This window comes from Pristiophorus japonicus, chromosome 26, assembly GCF_044704955.1.
Source record: "Pristiophorus japonicus isolate sPriJap1 chromosome 26, sPriJap1.hap1, whole genome shotgun sequence".
Classification (NCBI taxonomy): domain Eukaryota; kingdom Metazoa; phylum Chordata; class Chondrichthyes; family Pristiophoridae; genus Pristiophorus; species Pristiophorus japonicus.
In genome coordinates this window covers 10,298,045-10,322,747 of record NC_092002.1, presented here as the reverse complement: position 1 = coordinate 10,322,747, position 24,703 = coordinate 10,298,045, and the positions used below count along the sequence as shown (strand labels likewise).

At 52.2% G+C, this 24,703-nt stretch overlaps 1 protein-coding gene across 2 annotated transcripts in view; it reads right to left on the bottom strand.

Moving 5' to 3' along the window:
* The window catches only part of LOC139239076 (dapper 1-like), a 77,548-nt gene that overhangs the window by 13,580 nt on the left and 39,265 nt on the right, over positions 1 to 24,703 (bottom strand). For both annotated transcript variants that reach the window (XM_070867589.1, XM_070867590.1), the window contains exon 2: positions 15,959 to 16,091. In XM_070867589.1, the coding sequence (XP_070723690.1) occupies positions 15,959 to 16,091 (133 nt within the window). The remainder of the gene's footprint in view (positions 1 to 15,958; positions 16,092 to 24,703) is intronic.

The following is a 24,703-nucleotide window of genomic DNA, read 5'->3' as shown; positions in this document are numbered from 1 at the left end:
CAGAACGTTAGGGTGTGGCTCGAACATTCGCACGGATTTCAGTCACACCAACGACAGCCATGTCAATCTTTGTCCCTCGATTTGTTCAAAAAAAGCCAGTAGCCACTGTAAGCAAGAAGAGATCCTTCCAAATGTGGGCGGTGGCTGTAGAGAGTGCATTTTGCTGCGTTGCACAGGGGTACAGTACTGGTGGGGACAGGTCTGTCACTGTGTAACCCTGGGGTACAGTGCTGGTGGGGACAGGTCTGTCACTGTATAACCCTGGGGTACAGTGCTGGTGGGGACAGGTCTGTCACTGTATAACACTGGGGTACAGTGCTGGTGGGGACAGGTCTGTCACTGTATAACACTGAGGTACAGTACTGGTGGGTACAGGTCTGTCACTGTATAACACTGAGGTACAGTATTGGTGGGTACAGGTCTGTCACTGTATAACACTGGGGTACAGTACTGGTGGGTACAGGTCTGTCACTGTGTAACACTGGGGTACAGTACTGGTGGGGACAGGTCTGTCACTGTATAACCCTGGGGTACAGTACTGGTGGGTACAGGTCTGTCACTGTACAACACTGAGGTACAGTATTGGTGGGTACAGGTCTGTCACTGTATAACACTGGGGTACAGTACTGGTGGGTGCAGGTCTGTCACTGTATAACATGGGGTACAGTACTGGTGGGTACAGGTCTGTCACTGTATAACACTGGGGTACAGTACTGGTGGGTACAGGTCTGTCACTGTGTAACACTGGAGTACAGTACTGGTGGGTACAGGTCTGTCACTGTATAACCCTGAGGTACAGTACTGGTGGGTACAGGTCTGTCACTGTATAACACTGGGGTACAGTACTGGTGTGTACAGGTCTGTCACTGTATAACCCTGGGGTACAGTGCTGGTGGGTACAGGTCTGTCACTGTGTAACACTGGGGTACAGTACTGGTGGGTGCAGGTCTGTCACTGTGTAACCCTGGGGTACAGTACTGGTGTGTACAGGTCTGTCACTGTATAACCCTGGGGTACAGTGCTGGTGGGTACAGGTCTGTCACTGTATAACACTGGGGTACAGTACTGGTGGGTACAGGTCTGTCACTGTATAACACTGGGGTACAGTACTGGTGGGTACAGGTCTGTCACTGTATAACACTGGGGTACAGTACTGGTGGGTACAGGTCTGTCACTGTGTAACACTGGGGTACAGTACTGGTGGGTGCAGGTCTGTCACTGTGTAACCCTGGGGTACAGTACTGGTGGGTACAGGTCTGTCACTGTATAACCCTGGGGTACAGTGCTGGTGGGTACAGGTCTGTCACTGTATAACACTGGGGTACAGTACTGGTGGGTACAGGTCTGTCACTGTATAACACTGGGGTACAGTACTGGTGGGTACAGGTCTGTCACTGTATAACACTGGGGTACAGTACTGGTGGGTACAGGTCTGTCACTGTATAACACTGGGGTACAGTACTGGTGGGTACAGGTCTGTCACTGTATAACACTGGGATACAGTACTGGTGGGTACAGGTCTGTCACTGTATAATACTGGGGTACAGTACTGGTGGGTACAGGTCTGTCACTGTATAACCCTGGGGTACAGTGCTGGTGGGGACAGGTCTGTCACTGTGTAACACTGGGGTACAGTACTGGTGGGTACAGGTCTGTCACTGTATAACACTGGGCTACAGTACTGGTGGGTACAGGTCTGTCACTGTATAACACTGGGGTACAGTACTGGTGGGTACAGGTCTGTCACTGTATATCACTGGGGTACAGTACTGGTGGGTACAGGTCTGTCACTGTATAACACTGGGGTACAGAACTGGTGGGTACAGGTCTGTCACTGTATAACCCTGGGGTACAGTACTGGTGGGTACAGGTCTGTCACTATATAACACTGGGGTGCAGTACTGGTGGGTACAGGTCTGTCACTGTATAACCCTGGGGTACAGTACTGGTGGGTACAGGTCTGTCACTATATAACACTGGGGTGCAGTACTGGTGGGTACAGGTCTGTCACTGTATAACACTGGGTTACAGTACTGGTGGGTACAGGTCTGTCACTGTATAACACTGGGGTACAGTACTGGTGGGTACAGGTCTGTCACTGTATAGCACTGGGGTACAGTACTGGTGGGTACAGGTCTGTCACTGTAAATCACTGGGGTACAGTACTGGTGGGTACAGGTCTGTCACTGTATAACACTGGGGTACAGTACTGGTGGGTACAGGTCTGTCACTGTATATCACTGGGGTACAGTACTGGTGGGTACAGGTCTGTCACTGTATATCACTGGGGTACAGTACTGGTGGGTACAGGTCTGTCACTGTATAACACTGGGGTACAGTACTGGTGGGTACAGGTCTGTCACTGTAATACATGGGGTACAGTACTGGTGGGTACAGGTCTGTCACTGTATAACACTGGGGTATAGTACTGGTGGGTACAGGTCTGTCACTGTATAACACTGGGGTATAGTACTGGTGGGTACAGGTCTGTCACTGTATAACACTGGGGTACAGTACTGGTGGGTACAGCTCTGTCACTGTATAACACTGGGGTACAGTACTGGTGGGTACAGGTCTGTCGCTGTATAACACTGGGGTACAGTACTGATGGGTACAGGTCTGTCACTGTATAACACTGGGGTACAGTACTGGTGGGTACAGGTCTGTCACTGTATAACCCTGGGGTACAGTACTGGTGGGTACAGGTCTGTCACTATATAACACTGGGGTACAGGACTGGTGGATCAATGATAGGGACAAATTTGAGGGGATGTATTAAAGATAGTTCACAACTATTACCTGTGTTTGGTTAAATGTGACTAAACTAAGTGACAACACAGTTCTCAGGCAATAATAGACAGGCAATAAAGCCAAATGTAATTAAGTGTGTTTTCCTGCATGCTCTGATCTGCCCCTCCCTGTCTCTGTAATCTCCTCCAGCCCAACAACCCTCCGAGATCTCCGCACTCCTCTAATTCTGGCCTCTCGCGCATCCCGATTTTAATCACACCACCATCGGTTGCCGTGCCTTCAGCTGCCTGGGCCCCAAGCTCTGGAATTCCCTCCCTAAACCTCTCCGCCTCTCTCTCCTCCTTCAAGACGCTCCTTAAAACCGACCTCTCTGTCCGCGCTTTTGGTCACCTGCGCTAATATCGCCTTATGTGGCTCAGGGTCAGATTTTGCTGGATAATCGCTGCCGTGCTGTGCTGTTGGGATGTTTGCAACGGTGTGAAAGGCGCTATATAAATGCAAGTGTCTCATGCCAGGTTTCGGAATCGCTGCTTGCTACTTGGGCTGCCCAGCGTTGAGAGTTTCGGCAGGGTGAGCCAGGCCTCTCGGGCCTAGCTGCTTCCCGCGGGACGGGGGTAAGGAGAGGGGCTTCCTCGTTGCCAACTGACCCCTGGCCACAGATCTGACCCACTCTGGCCTCCCACGGGCAGTCGCGTTGCCGTGCCGACCGAGAAAGGTCCCGGATTTGATCCGTGGTCCGCGGTGAGTTATCTGTTCTCACAGGGTGGGGGGCAAGGGGGGATGCTACACTTAGCCTCAGTGCCGCTGGGCTGGGCGGGGGGGGGGGTTTAAAAAAATAATAAAAACAGCTTCCCGCTCCCAACTGCCTGCCCTCCCCCGCCCCCACCGACCGAATCCTCCTGCAAAGTGCGTGTTTAGATGGGCTTCAGGGGAGGGATGCCATTGGGCCTAGCACCGATGGTTTCCTCCCTCCCCCGGGCGAATAGCCGGTCGAGACTCGCTGTGTTGGCTCCCGCCTCGAGTACGAGGCGGTGGGAGAGCAACCAGACCCCTCCAGGGGTGATCGGGGATGGTGGGGGGGGGGGAAAGGGGGAGCAAGGGGGGAAAATGGATAAGTCAGGATTTGTAGTGATTCTCACGGGCGATGTGTTCACGGGATGAATGATATCAGAGGCTGCAGGCACTAAAAGAGCTGAGCGGTGAGCTAGATAATTACTGCCCTCTCAGCCTCAAAATAGCTCTCAGTCTCCCAGTGGCTGTCTGCCAAAAGCCACTAAAGAGGGAGGGATATCTGTGGATTGTGAACTATGTTTTTCTTTAAAGAACCAAAAAAAAAATACATTTCTCTCTCCCCTCCCGTCGGCAAATTGCCGCTCCCTCTCCTGGGACTGACCCAGGTTCCGGCTCGTCGTGCACGGGTTGGCGAGCGGCGCTGAGCTATTCGACTCTGGCCGGCATCACCACCCAGCCCTGATCCTGTGCACAGGATAGCAGGGAGAGCTGGGCTGATTTTCCCATTTCCCAGCCCTCCCCACTCCCCGGGAGTGCAGAGGTCAACGGAGCCTCTCAGTTGCCTCAATCAGACCAGGGGACGGGTTGATAGAACGGTTACAGCACAGAAGGAGGCCATTCGGCCCGTTGAGCCCATGCCAGCTCTCTGCAAGAGCATCTCAGCCAGTCCCACTCCCCCCGCCCTTTCCCCGTAGCCCTGCACAGTTTTTTCCTTCAGATACTTATCCAACTCCCTTTTGAAAGCCGCGATTGAGTCTGCCTCCCCCGCCCTCTCAGGCAGCGCGTTCCAGATCCTAACCACTCGCTGCGTAAACACATTTTCCCTCATGTCGCCTTTGGTTCTTCTGCCAATCGCCTTAAATCGGTGTCCTCTGCTTCTCCACCCTTCCACCAATGGGAACAGTTTCTCTCTCTCTCTCTACTCTGTCCGGACCCCTCATGATTTTGAACACCTCGATCAAATCTCCTCTCGACCTTCTCTGCTCCAAGGAGAACAACCCCAGCTTCTCCGGTCTATCCCCGTCACTGAAGTCCCTCATCCCTGGAACCATTCTCGTAAATCTTTTCTGCGCCCTCTCTAAGGCCTTCATATCCTTCCTAAAGTGCGGGGCCCAGAATTGGACACAGTACTCCACAATTCAATGCAATCACGAAAACGGATTATCTGATCGCTTCTGTCTCTCTAATCTCTCCTGCCTTCCACCCTGCCACAGACCTTCCCTTTTGCTCATTCTTCCCCTCCCCCTTTCAGTGCTCCTTAAGAATGTGATCTTTTCGAACATTCGCCGGTTCTGACAAAGGGCCGTCGACCCGTAAACGTGAGCTCTGTTTGTCTCTCCACAGATGCTGCCAGACCGCGCTGAGATTTTAATATCTGATCATTATTGCATTGTTGCCTGTGGGAGCTTGCTGTGCACAATTTGGCTGCCACGTTTCCCACATTACAGCAGCGACGACACTTCCAAAAGTGCTTCGTTGGCTGTAAAGCGCTTTGGGACGTCCGGTGGTCGTGAAAGGCGCTTTATAACTGCAAGATCTTTTCACTTGGCGGTAAAGGGGGCCTTCAGTTTTAATAGAGGACATTTAGTGTTGCTAATACTGCTGGCACAGCCCCTTCCTCCATTGCCATTCCTTTGCTCGCCAGCGAGACAAGAGGCGCACAGATAGACACGGACCCTACAGGCATGAGGTTGTGAGCTTGATCCCAGCTCGTGGTGCTTACAGCACTGGACTAACAAACCAGAGAGCAAGAGTTCAAGTCCAACCTCAGCAAGTTGTGCGAGAGGAATTCAATAATTATTGGAAAGATCCCAGAAAAATGACCACGAAAGTTGCAAAACTGTTGAAAAACCCAACTGGTTCAGTAACATCTTTTAACAACAATAATTAGCGCCTTTAATGTAGTGAAATGTTCTAAGACGCTTCACAGGAGTATTATGAGATAAATATTTGACACCGAGCCACATAAGTAGAAATTAGCGCAGGTGACCAAAAGCTTGGTCAAAGAGGTCGGTTTTAAGGAGTGTCTTGAAGGAGGAAAGAGAGGTAGAGAGGTTTAGGGAGGGAGTTCCAGAGCTTGGGGCCCAGGCAACAGAAGGCACGGCCACCGATGGTGGAGCGATTATAATCAGGGACTGCTCAAGAGGGCAGAATTAGAGGAGCGCAGACATCTCGGGGGGGTTGTGGGGCTGGAGGAGATTACAGAGATAGGGAGGGGCGAGCACAGGGGGTGATGGGCGACGGGACTTGGTGCGAGTTAGGACATGGGGCAGCCGAGTTTTGGATCACCTCTAGTTTCCGTCGGGTAGAATGTGGGAGGCCAGGCAGGAGTGCGTTGGAGTAGCCAAGTCTGGAGGTAACAAAGGCCTGGATGGGTAGGGAACCTCCCCACACCCCTCTCCCCTCTCCCCCACCCTTACCTGGTTTAGCTGACTCTGTGATTAACGCCTGATACCCTCGAGGGTGATGGAACAAGCCACTGAATTGTACAAACTATGGCTGCGAAATAATACCCATCTTTTGAATGAGATGTCTTGCCCTCTCAGGCGGATGTAAAAGAACTCACAACTCTATTTCGAACAAAGGACCCGGGGTGTCCCTCAGCCCACAATCAGATGATCTGGCCATTAGCGCATGGGCTCTTCGTGGGATCTTGCTGTGCTCAAATTGCTCAAACCGCCTTTCCTGCATTGCAACGGTGACTACGCTTCAAAAAAAAAAACAAGTACTTCATTGGCTGTAACACGGCACGGGCACGATGGGCCGAAGTTGCTTCCTTCCGTGCTGTGCCCGTTCTGCGATTCCGTGGAAGCACTTTTGGGATGTGCGTAAGGCCGTGAAGAGCGGGCCTTCCTCGGTAGAAGGCCCGCCCCTCGCAGGGCGACTGGGGACGAGCCAGAAAGGCGGTGCTTGAATGTCCCCGAGAACATGCGAGCGTCACAAAAGGAACGAAAATCTCACCGGTGAGAGAAAACGCAACATGGGGGGAAATCCGGTTGGACGGCGCCGCTCGCCGGAGGCGCTAAAGGGCTTGTGGGCGTGAGCGTCGGCATTCGCGCCGGCTCGACAAATTCCGTCTGCCGGTACCGGCGGCGGTGAGGGAAGGAATGACCGCGTGAGTTAAGTGGGAGTGATATATTATGGCATGGAAATCACGGCCTCCCCGGGTCCATACGGGGTGTGTACAGGGGGTGTGTACAGGGGGTGTGTACAGGGGGTGTACAGGGGGTGTGTACAGGGGTGTGTACAGGGGGTGTGTACGGGGTGTGTACAGGGGGTGTGTACGGGGTGTGTACAGGGGGTGTGTACGGGGTGTGTACAGGGGGTGTGTACGGGGTGTGTACAGGGGGGTGTACAGGGGGTGTGTATGGGGTGCGTGCAGGGTGTGTACGGAGTGTGTACAGGGGGTATGTACAGGGGGTGTGTATAGGGGGTATGTACAGGGGGTGTGTACAGGGGGTGTGTACAGGGGGTGTGTACAGGGGGTGTGTACAGGGGTGTGTACAGGGGGTGTGTACGGGGTGTGTACAGGGGGTGTGTACGGGGTGTGTACAGGGGGGGTGTACAGGGGGTGTGTATGGGGTGCGTGCAGGGTGTGTACGGAGTGTGTACGGAGTGTGTACAGGGGGTATGTACAGGGGGTGTGTATAGGGGGTGTGTATAGGGGGTGTGTACAGGGGGTGTGTACAGGGGGTGTGTACGGAGTGTCTACGGACCAGGGAAGGCATCACAAAAGCCGGTTTTCGGCGCACAATGCGCATGCACTGTAAACCGGCTTTTCCGATCTGTCAGGCTGGAGCTCGACAGAGCTTCCGTATCTCGGGAGCGAGGACGTTTGCACGGGCGAGATTGTGGGATTTACCCATATCTTGCCCAGCCGATATTCTCAAAACTCTTGCGCCTGATAAAAGCAGGCGTATAGTCCACTTTTACAGCCATAAGAGTTTCAAAACATACAAAAATATAATTTAATTAATTTAAAAAAAACACATTTTATTGTTAAAAACCCTGCCCACTAAAGGTAAGTTTATTTATAATCCTAATTATAAAACTTTTTTAAAAATTGTAAAAAATATTTTTTTTTTCCTAAAGGCATTTATTAACTTTAATTTCAATTAATTTTAATGATGTGAGATGTGTTTTTTTTAATTTTTTATTATGTGTTTAGTGTGTTTGGGTTTTTTTGTCCCATTAATAGCAATGAGAACTGGTAGATACGGAGTTCCCGTTGCTATTAATGTCTTTTGTCAACGATTTTTGTTTTTGCCGGGAGGCCTCTCTCAGGGCGCTACGAAGCCAGGTCTTGAGCAACGGGATATTCAGTTGCTCTCCCGGCCTAGCGCCCCAAGAGAGGTGTAGAACGCTTCCCTTAGTGCTCTCTGCCTCACTCTCAGGGAGCAAACACTGAATTTTGCTGTTCCCGTCGCTAAAGATTCCCCGGCGCTAATTTTAGCGCCCGCCTGCCATTCGCGCCTCAGGAACACTCCCAACCGAATTTCCAGCCCAAGGGTTCTTGGGGAAATGGAGGGGATGTTTGGGTCGAAGTGTGGCTTATAGAAACATTTAAAATAATGAAAGGGATAGACAAGATAGAGGCAGAGAGGTTGTTTCCACTGGTCGGGGAGACTAGAACTAGGGGGCACAGCCTCAAAATACGGGGGAGCCAATTTAAAACCGAGTTGAGAAGGAATTTCTTCTCCCAGAGGGTTGTGAATCTGTGGAATTCTCTGCCCAAGGAAGCAGTTGAGGCTAGCTCATTGAACGTATTCAAGTCACAGATAGATAGACTTTTAACCAATAAGGGAATTAAGGGTTATGGGGAGCGGGCGGGTAAGTGGAGCTGAGTCCACGGCCAGATCAGCCATGAACTTGTTGAATGGCGGAGCAGGCTCGAGGGGCTAGATGGCCTACTTAAGTTCCTAATTCTTATGTTCTTATGTTCTTATGTGACAGCACACTTGGTCGATCGTTGCCTCGTTACTGTCAGCGTGACACGTTCGGAGGACGGGAAAAGCTTACAACGAGGATGTCTGGCTTGGCTGCCCGTTCGACAGCCTCCCGCCACAGAGCTCAGCGGGCGGGTCTTGAGCAACGGGATATTCAGTTGCTCTCCCGGCCTAGCGCCCCAAGAGAGGTGTAGAACGCTTCCCTTAGTGCTCTCTGCCTCACTCTCAGGGAGCAAACACTGAATTTTGCTGTTCCCGTCGCTAAAGATTCCCCGGCGCTAATTTTAGCGCCCGCCTGCCATTCGCGCCTCAGGAACACTCCCAACCGAATTTCCAGCCCAAGGGTTCTTGGGGAAATGGAGGGGATGTTTGGGTCGAAGTGTGGCTTATAGAAACATTTAAAATAATGAAAGGGATAGACAAGATAGAGGCAGAGAGGTTGTTTCCATTGGTGGGGGAGACTAGAACTAGGGGGCACAGCCTCAAAATACGGGGGAGCCAATTTAAAACCGAGTTGAGAAGGAATTTCTTCTCCCAGAGGGTTGTGAATCTGCGTTCCATGGTCTGGGGCTCGAGGGCCACACTCGTACTGAGGGTGCTCTCTCAGCTTCCGCGTCGTCGACAGTGTCAGCCCGTGGCTCAGCGGGTAGCACTCTCGCCCCCGAGTCAGAAGGTTGTGGGTTCAAGTCCCAGGGACCTGAGCACATAAATCCAGGCTGACACTCCCCAGTGCAGTGCTGAGGGAGTGCTGTCTTTCTGATGAGACGTTAAACCGAGGCCCCGTCTGCTCTCTCAGATGGATGTAAAAGATCCCCTGGTATTATTTCGAAGACGAGCAGGGGGAGTTATCCCCGGTGTCCTGGGGCCAATATTTATTCCTCAATCAACATAACAAAAAAAACAGATTACCTGGGTCATTCTCACATTGCTTTTTGTGGGAGCTTGCTGTGCACAAATTGGCTGCCGTGTTTCCCACATTACAACAGTGCTTTGCACGGTCTGTTGGTCGTGAAAGAAACACAGAAAATAGGTGCAGGAGTAGGCCATTGGGCCCTTCGAGCCTGCACCACCATTCAATATGCTCATGGCTGATCATGGAACTTCAGTACCCCATTCCTGCTTTCTCCCCATACCCCTTGATCCCTTTAGCCGTAAGGGCCACATCGAACTCCCTTTTGAATATATCTAACGAACTGGCCTCAACAACTCTCTGCGGCAGGGAATTCCACAGGTTCACAATTCTCTGAGTGAAGAACTTTCTCCTCAAGACGCTGTGTAAATGTAGGACGTTCTTTCTTATTATGGGATGTCTAGTTTGGCTCTCCATTTGACGGAGAGGCCGAGTGGATGAATGAGGTGCGTCCCGCCACAGATCTCAGTGGGGGCCGGTTGATGCGACGTGCTCCATGGTCTGGGACTCAGGGCCACACTCACACTTTAGGTCGGCCCCCCACCTTCCCACGTGTGGACGTACGGTCCGTGCCCCGAGAGGACAGTGTCAAGCGCCGTCCGTTGCCTTCGAGAGAGGTCAGAGCCAATGACCTCTGCTGTTGGCTCAATGGTGAGGTCAAAGAGCATAGAAATTTACAGCACGGACTGAGGCCATTTCGGCCCATCGTGTCCGTGCCGGCCGACAAAGAGCTACCCAGCCTAATCCCACTTTCCAGCTCTCGGTCCGTAGCCCTGTGGGTTACAGCACTTCAAGTGCACATCCAAGTACTTTTTAAATGTGGTGAGGGTTTCTGCCTCTACCGCCCTTTCAGGCAGTGAGTTCCGCCCCAGACCCCCACCACCCTCTGGGTGAAGAAATTCCCCTCTAAACCTCCTTTACTTTAAATCTATGCCCCCTGGTTGTTGACCCCTCTGCTGAGGGAAACAAGTCCTTCCTGTCCACTCTATCCAGGCCCCTCATAATTTTATACACCTCAATCAGGTCTCCCCTCAGCCTCCTCTGTTCCAAAGAAAACAAAACCAGCCTATCCAATCTTTCCTCATCGCTAAAATTCTCCAGTCCTGGCAACACGAGATGAGGAGGAATTTCTTCTCTCAGGAGGGTTGTAAATCTGTGGAATTCGCTGCCTCAGAGAGCTGTGGAAGCCAGGACATTGAATAACTTTAAGACAGAGATAGACAGTTTCTTGAGCGATAAGGGAATAAGGGGTTATGGGGAGCGGGCAGGGAAGTGGAGCTGAGTCCATGATTAAATGGCGGAGCAGGCTCAAGGAGCCGTATGGCCTACTCTTTGCGCCTATTTCTTCCGTTCTTATGTAACATCCTCGTAACTCTCCTCTGCACCCTCTCCCGTGCAATCACGGGTACTATACGTTGCGTGCGCCCCACGATTCCGTTTATCCGGATCGGAGCCGAGTGCATGAAGGTATGGCTCTCACAGAAGGTACTGAGACAGAATTGGAGACAGTAATGACCCACTTTCACAGATTAGCTTGGCTGCTGCCGACGGCAGTAGATGTGTCTGTCTGTCAGCGACATGGTGTGCTCCGGGCCATCATTGAGATGCTTTGTGAAATAATTGGATCAGTGAAGGTGTCTTTATAGCTTTGAGACGAAAGGGACGGAGAGAGGCGCAGAGTAACGGGCTTGGACAGAGGGAGGTGCGAGGACAGTGTGGGACAGACAGAACGAGGCACAGAAAGAGAGAAAAAGCACTTGCATTTCTATAGCACCTTTCACGATCTCAGGGAGCCCCAAAGCGCGTAACGGTCAATGAAGCACCTTTGAAAGTGCAGTCGCTGTTGTAATGCAGGAAAAGATCCTGCAAATCCCCTGGGAGGACAGACGCACCAACGTTAGCGTCCTCGACCAGGCCAACATCCCCAGCATCGAAGCACTGACCACACTCGATCAGCTCCGCTGGGCGGGGCCACATTGTTCGCATGCCCGACACAAGAATCCCAAAGCAAGCGCTCTACTCGGAACTCCTTCACGGCAAACGGGCCCCAGGTGGGCAGAGGAAACGTTACAAGGACATCCTCAAAGCCTCCCTGATAAAGTGCAACATCCCCACCGACACCTGGGAGTCCCTGGCCAAAGACCGCCCTAAGTGGAGGAAGTGTATCCGGGAGGGCGCTGAGCACCTCGAGTCTCGTCGCCGAGAGCGTGCAGAAATCAAGCGCAGGCAGCGGAAGGAGCGTGCGGCAAACCAGTCCCACCCACCCCTTCCCTCAACCACTGTCTGCCCCACCTGTGACAGGGACTGTGGTTCTCGTATTGGACTGTTCAGCCACCTAAGGACTCATTTTTAGAGTGGACTGCCTACGATAATGATGCAGGGAAAGAGGCATGCAAAGACAAGAAACAGATGCAAGTCGAGAGAGGGAGGGAACGAGCTGGAGATAGAGAACGGCAGAGAGAGACAGAGACAGAAACAAAGAGGGAGAGACACGAACAGAGAGAGACAGAACAGGACAAGGCGATACAGATAGACAGAAACGCACAGGCAGAGGCAAAGACACTATTAATGAGGGAGTAAGTGAAACAGGCATCGAAAGAGGCGGGGACACACACAGAGTAGAGACAGATAGAAAACAAAAGCTCTAATTCAGAGGGAAATAGAAATGGAGATTAGGGATTAGACAAAAGAGGAGGAAGTAACAGACAGAGAAATGGTTAAAAGGTTAAGACAAAGAGGCTAGACAATCCAACTAGATTTCAGTGGCACTGACAAGCAACTCATGTTGGAAAATAGATCAGGAAAAACTCACGGGCAAAGAAATCCAACATTGCCCCTAAATTGACCTCAAACCCTTGACTTGGGGCATTGTACATCCCTAACATGTACATCTGGAATCTATCTTTTCTCCTTACGGATCCAGGCAGATGTGCTGGGTATTTTCAGCCTTGTCTGTTCACATACGAGGGCCAATTTGCTGAATGCCTGATAGTGGCTCAGAGCCTCATCCAGTGGCCCCACATCTCGGGGAAATGGTGGGCATGCCAACTCGTGACAGCCCTGCTGCCAATTTCCACATTTCTACGGCTGGAGATGCCTAGTAACTTGGTTAGCGGCAGGCAGCCAGAATTCGCCGTGCCGTTTCTGCTTCTGTGTATTCTTTCACGCGTAAATAAACCCAACCAAGTCGACTTAACCTGTTGCCGTTGGTTCAGTCACTGGTGTCAGCCATGGCTCAGTGGGCAGCACTCTCTCGCCTCTAAGTCAGAAGGTTGCGGGTTCAAGTCCCACTCCAAAGAATTAAGCGCTAAAATCTAGTCTGGCACTCCAACGCAGTACTGAGGGAGCGCTGCACTGTCAGAGGTACCATCCTCTGGATGAAATGTTAAGTCGAGGACCCGTCTGCTCTCTCAGGTGGATGTAAATGATCCCATAGCACTATTTCGAAGAAGAGCAGGGGAGTTATCCCCGGTGTCCTGGGGGACAATATTTATTCATCAATCAACATCGCTAAAAACAGATGATCTGGGTCATTATCACGTTGCTGCTTGTGGGAGCTTGCTGTGTGCAAATTGGCTGTCGCATTTCTTACATTACAACACTTCAAAAAGTACTTCATTGGCTGTAAAGTGCTTTGGGACGTCCAGAGGTCGTGATAGGCACTATATAAATGCAAGTCTGCGATTTTAGTCAGATGGCGTTTTCCACCTTCAAACAGTGTTGCGGGAACATTGGTGGGATTCCCATGTATTCTCCATTAAGGAGTTGTGTGCAAATAAGCCTTGATTGCTAAACCAGGGCACACTAGCCTGTACACACAATGAATAAAGACATCGGCTTCAGATCATTAGATATCCTGTCCGTTTGTGGAATGTGTAATCTGGCCAAAGAGTTAGAAAGAAATGCAAGAAGATAATTGAAAGACATTCTGTTTGAGAGGCATTTAGATCTCTATGCTTGGTCTGAAAATCCTTGAATCACTCGAACTCATTTAAATTTCTTTTTTTTTAAATAAATTCATTCACAGGATGTGGGCGTCGCTGGCAAGACCGGTTGTAATGTAAGCACCTGTGAGTATGCTCACGGGTTTGTGGAGCTGTTAATATTTCTTCCACCAGCAGTATAGCCTCAATTACGACACGCAGCTCCTGTTTGTGAGCCTGGGGGGCGTCAGGACCGCCTTGCGGGGCCCGCCTGTCTTTTACCAGGAACTCATCAGGGTCTGGAACAGAGTCGCCACCAAGCACGGCTCTCCCCCCCCCGTCTGGAGTGGCGGCTGTCCTGCAGGAGCCGCTGCTCGGGAATCCGTACCTCCACGAGCGCGGTTTGAGGCGGCAGGCGGACGAGAGGGCTGTGGCTGGCGGGGTGACCAGGTTCAGGGACCTGCTCGACGGCGGAGGAGCGGGCTGGATGGCGCCAGGCCTGCTGGCACGGCGCCTATCCTGGGCCGGCGTCAGATGTGCGGCCAATGCCATCGAGTCGCTAAAAACAGCGCTGGGCCCTGACTCCGTTAGGTGTGTCGAGGAGGCTCGAGCACGTGGGGGAGATCCCGTCCGAACTGACCCCCGTCCGGACGGAATTCCTCATCGGCGCCAAACCTCGGAACCTCCCTCGGGAGCTGGCGCCTCACAACTTGAGCCGCCTCGGGGAAATCCCCTCCATGCCTTTCAGTTCTGCGCGGAGGGGATTCCTGTACAGGCTGCTCCTGCACACTCTCCGCCTTGCCATCCTCGTCTGCCGTCCGGACACGCCATGGCGCACCATCTTGCCGTCCGGAGGAGGCGGGGGGCCCCGATGGAGTGCACTCTACGTGGGAGTCCTCCCACTATTTATCGGGGACTTGGCCTGGAGGGTGGTGCACGGAGCAGTCCCGTGCAGTAAGTTTTTAAGTCGGTTCACGGGCTCCCAGGCCGCCTGCAATTTCTGCGGTCTGGAAGAGTCCGTGTTCCACGTTTTTATTGAATGTACGAGGCTCCAGCACCTATTCCAATATCTGAAGGGGCTGCTCCTCATATTCTGGTTGCACTTCAGTCCCACACCCCTGATCTTTGGGCACCCTGTGCGGAGGGGAGCGAGCAGGTCGGAGGGCCTCCTCGTAGGCCTGCTCCTGGGCACGGCCAAGGGGGGCCATCTGTCGGTCCAGGCAGCGGGCTGTCAAGGGGGTCGTTCAGCCCGACTGCCTGCCTCTCTTCCGCGGTTACATCCGAGCCAGGGTGTCCCTGGAGATGGAGCACGCGGTGTCCATCGGTACGCTCGCGGCCTTCCGCGAGAGGTGGGCGCTGGAGGGACTGGAGTGCATCATCACCCCCGGCAACCAAATTTTAATTTGATGTTTGTCTAAAGTTTAATTTGTTTATTGTGCCGGTTTTAGTGCCCCTCCCCCCTTTTAGCCAGGGGGCACTTGTATAATTTGTGTGTTGGTGCCCTCAAAAAAAAATGCAAAAAAAACAAGGGGGCACCTGAAAAGTTTTTGGCGTGTGACCCCCCCTTCCCCGCCCCCACCCTTTAATCAGGGGGCACTTGTTTAAAGTATTGCAACTAAAATAGTTGTGGAACTGTTGAGTGGGAGTGACTTAGCCAGTCACATGATGTTCACAAGACTCAATAAAACCCCAGCCAGTTGGGTTCGGGGGATCCACGATGGGGCAGGTGGTTGTACTGGTAATGTGTCGTGTGATTGTTAAACCTTTTGCTAATAAACCAACTAGTTCTTAATAGCAATGTGTTGCTCTGAATTCTTAAGCTATGAACCCATGAAGCAAATACATTACAGCCGGCATTTAATGCCCGTCCCTAATTGCCCTCAAGAAGGTAGTGGTGAGTTATCTTCTTGTCTACAACTGAGTGTCTCACAGATTTCAGATTGAACCACGTTGCTGTGGGTCTGGAGTCACATATCAGCCAGACCAGGTAAGGGCAGCAGATTTCCTTCCCCAAAGGGCATTAATGAACCAGTTGGGTTTTTAACCACAATCTAGTAGTTTCATGGTCACCATAACTGACACAAGCTTTTTATTCCCGATTTATTTAATTAATTTAATTTAAATTCCCCAGCTGCCATGATGAGATTTGAACTTATATCTCTAGGTCATTGGATTACTAGTCCAGTCACATAACCACTATGCCACCATTCCCCACATTGGTTTATGGCCAATGAAGTGAAAGTCACTGTTGCCTATGTGGGAAACGCGGCAGCCTATTTGCGCACAGCAAGCTCCCACAAACAGCAGCGTGAGAATGACCCGTAAACAAACGCGCATTGCATACAATGAACACCCGTTTCTCCCCTTCCCCGCGCCCCCCCCCTCCCCCGCCTCTGTCTCCCCTGCTCGTGTCTTACCCGAGCTCGGGCGGCTGTCAATCTCCGGCTCCCCGCCAGACGTCTGGGTCACATCCAGTCGGAGGTCGTTGACCTGCCTCTCCAATTGCTGCAGGGGGGTGAGGAATGAGAGTTCCTGTCGTCGGAGTCCATTCTGAGGGAGAGAGCAGGAAAGTGGGGGGGGGGGGAAACAGAAGGAAAGAAAGACAGTGTTAGATATGGGATGGCCATATTGTATTACGTTAATGATCATAAAGAGGATATTACGAAAACTAGCGTCGTTGCCTGAAAAGACTTGCATTTATATAGCGCCTTTCATCACCTTAGACTGACCCAAAGAGCTTTACAGCCCATGAAGCACTTTTTGGAGTGTAGTCACTGGTGTAGTGTAGGAAATGCGGAAGCTAATTTGTGCACAGCAAGCTCCCACAAACAGCAATGTGATAAAGACCAGATAATCTCTTTTAGTGAGGTTGGTTGAGGGATAAATATTGGCCCCAGGACACCGGGGATAACTCCCCTGCTCTTCTTCCACCTGAGAGAGCAGACGGGGCCTCGGTTTAACGTCTCATCCGAAAGACGGCACCTCCGACAGTGTGGCGCTCCCTCGACACTGCACCTGGAGTGGGACCTGAACCCACGACCTTCTGAATTAGAAGCGAGGGTGCCGCCCACTGAGCCATGGCTGACACTGCGATGGCACCTGGGACCTCTCCGGCCTGCGTAGCTCAGTACCACTAGCACACAAGGCAGTACATTCACCCACTGAGCCACAGGGTTGCGGGGTTGAATATTGGCCAGGGCAGCGGGGAGAACACTCCCTGCTCTTCTTCGAACGGTACCGTGCGCGTACGTACGTCGTGTCATACCTCCCTCCAGAACTAGCTCCCCCTCGATCCCCATTCTACGTTGGCTCAGCTGATCTCAGTGAGGGTGGGTGCGGCTCCCACGTGCCAAATCGGCCTCAAACTCCTGATCTGTGGGCAAACGAGGGGGACAGAATTCTCACTCGACCACCATGCAGCGATCCCGGTGAGTGTGGGTGTGTTGGGCATGGCGGGGGGGCGGGATTGGGCGTGGGGTGCGACTCCCCCCCACAGTTGAATAGCTCACCGCCCGGACCTCGGGCGTGAAGAGTTTGCGGGCACGGCCGGACTGGGCCAAAGGGCGGTCAGGGCCGGTGGAACCCATGGGCCATAGTAAGAGCCGGTACTGTCAAGAGAGGAGGGATGGGTGGGGGGGGGTGGTTCGGGGGAGGGGGGCAACGGCAACGAGAGAGGGCACAAAGAGAAAACAAAAGAGAAAGACCCTTTCGCCCAATAATGAGACCATCTGTCTCTCCCTGTCGCGCGCATTGTGTCAGGGTCAAAATTCAAAATCGGATTCATACTAATTAGTAAAGTCTAACAAATGTTTGTTGAAGCCAGCACGCAGCTGCCCCTCTCCACAATGTAAATGTTCCCCCCGCCCCCCACCACCAGTCAGAATTGCCTCCAGCCCGTGGAATTAAGTCACTATGGACACCGCGTGTCATGTGACCAGCCTCGGCAGACTGAGGATAGGCCGGGGTGACTGAAGAACAAGGTCGGAGGTCAAGTCCATCAATCTTCCGAGCCCATCGCCCAATTTGTCAAGAAGTCCATTATTGCTATTCAATCGGATGCTGAAAGGTTCGTATTTTTTTCAATTCCGAGCAATTCTCAGGGGTTTCGTTTTTCTCAAGTCTTGCTTTGCAGACACTGAAGCCTGTTCAGAAAACCCATCCTTCTCTCCCACAGTCAGTCAAGGTCCATCACTTAGGCCGCCCTCAAAGTTGGCAGAGGAGAGACAAAGATGAGGCGAGTCGGATCGGGAGACGGTTTGAGCAGGAGATCGGTCTCGAATTCAACGCGGTGAAGCTGCAAAGAGGGGGGGGGGGGGGCGGGAAGAGGGGGCGGCCGGGGGGGGGGGGGGAGGAAGAGCTCATAGGTTGGGGTTTTCGGAGGAACAAGGGAGGAAAGGTTGGTGAACGAGGAATCGTTCCCGGGGCTTCAAGAGACAGGCCAAGCGGAACCGAGCCAAGAGGTCACCTTGCATTGCAAACAGGGGCTAAGGAGCAAATGGAATGGTGTTAATGAACTTCAGCCAATCTGTCTTCCCAAACTCACATTTTCATCTCGGCGAAAGAGACAATGCTAATCTCGTCAATATAATGGCTGTGCTCGATGAGTTACGCCATACGGCCTATGCCGGGTATTGGAGGGCAGGGGGGGGCGTTGGGCCAGAGCGTGCTGAGGGAAGTGAGGAAGAGACGCAGGAACAAAGGGGAGAAATGCGAGAAAGATTGACAGTAAAGTCCTAAAATAGGATAGGACAATCGATGAAACGGAGCAAGCCTTTAAAATACTTCCCTCTAGTCTGAAGTGTCCCATTTTTCTTCCAGCCAGCCTTATCTTTCTCCCTTTCTCTCCCAAGGCATAGCTTCTTGTTGTGGTAAAAAGAAAGTCTTGCAAATATACAGCACCGTTCATGACCAGCTGTGGCTCAGTGGGCAGCACTCTCACCTCTGAGTCAGAAGGTCGTGGGTTCAAATACCACACAGCAGTGATTTGAGCATATAATCCAGGCTGACACTCCCAGTGCAGTGCTGAGGGAGTGCCACACTGTTGGAGGTGCCGTCTTTCAGAAGAGATGTTAAACCGAGGCCACAAGATCCCATGGCACTATTTTGAAGAAGAGCAGGGGGAGTTATCCCTGGTGTCCTGGGGCCAATATTTATCCCTCAATCAACATAACAAACACAGATGATCAGGGTCATTATCACATTGCTGTTCGTGGGAGCTTGCTGTGCGCAAATTGGCTGCCGCGTTTCCCACATTACAACAGTGACTACACTCCAAGAGTACTTCATTGGCTGTAAAGTGCTGTGGGATGTCTGGTGGTCGTGAAAGGCGCTATATAAATGAAGTCTTCATTTCTTTCTTTTCAACGAAGTCTTTATTCCACCAGCAATCACTAGAAAGCGATGAGAGAGGAAAAGATAGAAAGACTTGCATTTATATAGCACCTTTCATGACCTCAGGACATCCCAAAGTGCTTTTCACCCAATGAGATGCTTTTGCAATGTAGTGAGTCTTATAAATTTAGCAAACACAGCAGCCACTTTGCGCACAGCAAGCTCCCACAAACAGCAATTTGATCATGGCCAGATCATCTGCTTTTTAAGTGAGGGATAAATATTGGGCCAGGACACCAAAGAGAACTCCCCTGCCCCTTCCCATTCACTCCTTGTACAGAATCCCAATGGACCAAACCCCTTCCCATTCACTCCCATTGTACACAATCCCAATGGACCCAAACCCCTTCCCATTCACTCTCATTGTATAGAATCCCAATGGACCCAAACCCCTTCCCATTCACTCCCATTGTACACAATCCCAATGGACCCAACCCCTTCCCATTCACTCCCATTGTACACAATCCCAATGGACCCAACCCCTTCCCATTCACTCCCAATTGACCAAACCCCTTCCCATTGTACAGAATCCCAATGGACCCAACCCCTTCCCATTCACTCCCACTGTACAGAATCCCAATGGACCAAACCTCTTCGACTCAATCTCCACTCAGAGGCCAGCCCTTTCATCGCAGGGATCGATCTAGTGAACCTTTATTGAACTCCCTTCAGAGTGCAGTCGGCGTTGTCCAAGGCTCAAATTGAGCCCTGATCTGCAGTAAATGAAAAGCTTGTTTTTTATCTGTTGTTAATGTTGGCCCACACACAACAAAACACTGCATCAGCTGCGTCTACAGAGGAAAGGAGGGAGAGAGAGAGAGAGAGAGAGAGAGAGACATTTAATCTGTCAAAGGAAAATATGCGGCTATTTTGGGAATTTATATAACGAATAAATTGAGGCCTAGCAGGGCTCCAATTTTCTCTCCGCCCCTGCTGAATTTTCTTACTCTTGCCGGGAGTGACTCCCTCAGTTACTGTCGCCAGGGTCCCTGCTCCTGATCTGCTATTGATCTGGGCCTATACGTGACTCCAGTCCCCCACCAACTGGTTGACGTTTTTAGATTTTAAGGGAATCAAGGGATATCGGGGACAGTGCAGGAAAGTGGAGTTGAGCTAGAAGATCAGCCATGAATCGTATTAAATGGCGGAGCAGGCTCGAGGGGCCGCATGGCTGACTCCTGCTCCCAATTCCCATGACTCTTAACTGCCCTCTGAAGTGGTCTAGTGTGCGGCTCAGTTGTATCAAACCGCTCTCAAGATGGCGGCTCACCACCGCCCTCTCAAGGGCAACTAGGGATGGGCAATAAATGCTGGCCTTGCCAGCGACGCCCACATCCCAAGATTGAATTAAGAGTGTGAAAAAAAAAACCTGCTGGCAAATGCCTGGATCTGGACATTGGGCAGAGGACAGGCTCAAGCTCAGCTGTGATATCCTCATGGTTCAATAGCCTGCTGTTGAGCACCATCTAGGCTTTCACAGGGCCAGGTCTTCAAACTTGACCACACTTGATCAGCTCCGCTGGGCAGGGGGCCACATTGTCCGCATGCCTGACACGAGACTCCCAAAGCAAGCGCTCTACTCGGAACTCCTTCACGGCAAGCGAGCCAAAGGTGGGCAGAGGAAACGTTACAAGGACACCCTCAAAGCCTCCCTGATAAAGTGCAACATCCCCACTGACACCTGGGAGTCCCTGGCCAAAGACTGCCCTAAGTGCCGGAAGTGCATTCGGGAGGGCGCTGAGCACCTCGAGTCTCGTCGCCGAGAGCATGCAGAAACCAAGCGCAGGCAGCGGAAGGAGCGTGCGGCAAACCAGTCCCACCCTCCCTTTCCTCCCACCACTGTCTGTCCCACCTGTGACAGGGACTGTGGCTCTCGTATTGGACTGTTCAGTCACCTAAGGACTCATTTTTAGAGTGGAAGCAAGTCTTCCTCGATTCCGAGGGACTGCCTATGATGAGGCTTTCACAGGTAGAACGGCCTTTTGGGTCAGGGGCTGGATGGTACCCCAACAAGAGGCAGCACCGTCAAAGCATCTTAAAATATCAGTCAGTGTCAGCCGTGGCTCAGTGGGTAGCATGATTTGCCTCCGAGTCGGAAGACTGTAGGCTCGAGACACCGTCTGGCCTCTCAGTTGTATGTAAAATATCCTTGGACACTATTTTGAAGAAGTGTTCGACATGGTGTCCTGGGCCAATATTTATCCCTTAATCCACATCACTAAAAACAGTACCGAGGGAGCGCTGCACTGTCGGAGGTGCCGTCTTTCGGATGAGACGTTAAACTGAGGCCCCGTCTGCTCTCTCAGGTGGACGTAAAAGATCCCACGGCCGCTATTTCGAAGAAGAGGGGGGGGGGGAAACGAGGATTAAAAAAAGATTCTTGAGATGTAAATATTTCTTTAAATGATCGCCTTGCTCCTGTTTAAAACGGGCTGGGAGTGTCTCCGTCCTTGCTCATACTGTGGACAGAGTAAAGCTTCAAAAATAAAATGACTCAATGCACATGGACGTGTATGAAGAGAGATTACTCCCCCAGCTCCGTCTAGACCGCACTGTGCAGCTAGTCTGGTTGGCATTCTTGCCTCGAGTCCACGTTTTAACCATCCATCGTCAACTGATGTACAAAGATCGTCTAATCTCGACGGGGATAGGCTGCCTTCACACCCATCTCATTTATTAAGTCATCAGTGATTTTGAAGCCACAAGCAAAGGGGGAAGTTACTCATCATTAACTCCCGAGTTCGAGTCATGTTCTCGGCACGATGCTGGAAGCCAAATTTGGGAACATTTAGCAATGGAACTCCTGGAATGATATTGATATTGCAGGCTGGTCATGTCATGTAAGCAATGGAGTCCCAAATGGTATCAACTGGAACCAGCATTGTTAACAAAGCTGTCCCACTGTCAGATACCCGCTCCTCCATCACCCACACACACACTGTCCCACTGACAGATACCCGCTCCTCCATCACCCACACACACACTGTCCCACTGACAGATACCTGCTCCTCCATCACCCACACACAGTGTGTCCCACTGACAGATACCTGCTCCTCCATCACCCACACACAGTGTGTCCCACTGACAGATACCCGCTCCTCCATCACCCACACACAGTGTGTCCCACTGACAGATACCTGCTCCTCCATCACCCACACACAGTGTGTCCCACTGACAGATACCTGCTCCTCCATCACCCACACACACACTGTCCCACTGACAGATACCTGCTCCTCCATCACCCACACATAGTGTGTCCCACTGACAGATACCTGCTCCTCCATCACCCACACACACACTGTCCCACTGACAGATACCTGCTCCTCCATCACCCACACACACACTGTCCCACTGACAGATACCCGCTCCTCCATCACCCACACACACACTGTCCCACTGACAGATACCTGCTCTTCCATCACCCACACACACACTGTCCCACTGACAGATACCTGCTCCTCCATCACCCACACACACACTGTCCCACTGACAGATACCTGCTCCTCCATCACCCACACACACACTGTCCCACTGACAGATACCTGCTCCTCCATCACCCACACACAGTGTGTCCCACTGACAGATACCTGCTCCTCCATCACCCACACACAGTGTGTCCCACTGACAGATACCTGCTCCTCCATCACCCACACACAGTGTGTCCCACTGACAGATACCCGCTCCTCCATCACCCACACACACACTGTCCCACTGACAGATACCTGCTCTTCCATCACCCACACACACACTGTCCCACTGACAGATACCTGCTCCTCCATCACCCACACACACACTGTCCCACTGACAGATACCTGCTCCTCCATCACCCACACACAGTGTGTCCCACTGACAGATACCTGCTCCTCCATCACCCACACACACACTGTCCCACTGACAGATACCCGCTCCTCCATCACCCACACACACACTGTCCCACTGACAGATACCCGCTCCTCCATCACCCACACACACACTGTCCCACTGACAGATACCTGCTCCTCCATCACCCACACACACACTGTCCCACTGACAGATACCCGCTCCTCCATCACCCACACACACACTGTCCCACTGACAGATACCTGCTCCTCCATCACACACACACACACTGTCCCACTGACAGATACCTGCTCCTCCATCACCCACACACAGTGTGTCCCACTGACAGATACCTGCTCCTCCATCACCCACACACACACTGTCCCACTGACAGATACCCGCTCCTCCATCACCCACACACACAGTGTGTCCCACTGACAGATACCCGCTCCTCCATCACCCACACACACACTGTCCCACTGACAGATACCCGCTCCTCCATCACCCACACACACACTGTCCCACTGACAGATACCTGCTCCTCCATCACCCACACACACACTGTCCCACTGACAGATACCCGCTCCTCCATCACCCACACACACACTGTCCCACTGACAGATACCCGCTCCTCCATCACCCACACACACACTGTCCCACTGACAGATACCTGCTCCTCCATCACCCACACACACAGTGTGTCCCACTGACAGATACCTGCTCCTCCATCACCCACACACAGTGTGTCCTACTGACAGATACCTGCTCCTCCATCACCCACACACACAGTGTGTCCCACTGACAGATACCTGCTCCTCCATCACCCACACACACACTGTCCCACTGACAGATACCCGCTCCTCCATCACCCACACACACACTGTCCCACTGACAGATACCCGCTCCTCCATCACCCACACACACAGTGTGTCCCACTGACAGATACCTGCTCCTCCATCACCCACACACAGTGTGTCCCACTGACAGATACCTGCTCCTCCATCACCCACACACACACTGTCCCACTGACAGATATCTGCTCCTCCATCACCCACACACAGTGTGTCCCACTGACAGATACCTGCTCCTCCATCACCCACACACAGTGTGTCCCACTGACAGATACCTGCTCCTCCATCACCCACACACACACTGTCCCACTGACAGATACCTGCTCCTCCATCACCCACACACACAGTGTCCCACTGACAGATACCTGCTCCTCCATCACCCACACACACACTGTCCCACTGACAGATACCTGCTCCTCCATCACCCACACACACACTGTCCCACTGACAGATACCCGCTCCTCCATCACCCACACACACACTGTCCCACTGACAGATACCTGCTCCTCCATCACCCACACACACACTGTCCCACTGACAGATACCTGCTCCTCCATCACACACACACACACTGTCCCACTGACAGATACCTGCTCCTCCATCACCCACACACAGTGTGTCCCACTGACAGATACCTGCTCCTCCATCACCCACACACACACTGTCCCACTGACAGATACCTGCTCCTCCATCACCCACACACACACTGTCCCACTGACAGATACCCGCTCCTCCATCACCCACACACACACTGTCCCACTGACAGATACCTGCTCCTCCATCACCCACACACACACTGTCCCACTGACAGATACCTGCTCCTCCATCACACACACACACACTGTCCCACTGACAGATACCTGCTCCTCCATCACCCACACACAGTGTGTCCCACTGACAGATACCTGCTCCTCCATCACCCACACACACACTGTCCCACTGACAGATACCCGCTCCTCCATCACCCACACACACACCCACACACACACTGTCCCACTGACAGATACCTGCTCCTCTATCTCACACACACACAAACACACATTGTCCCACTCTCAGATACCCGCTCCTCCATCACCCTCAGGCAGCCTGCCTCACTTCTAA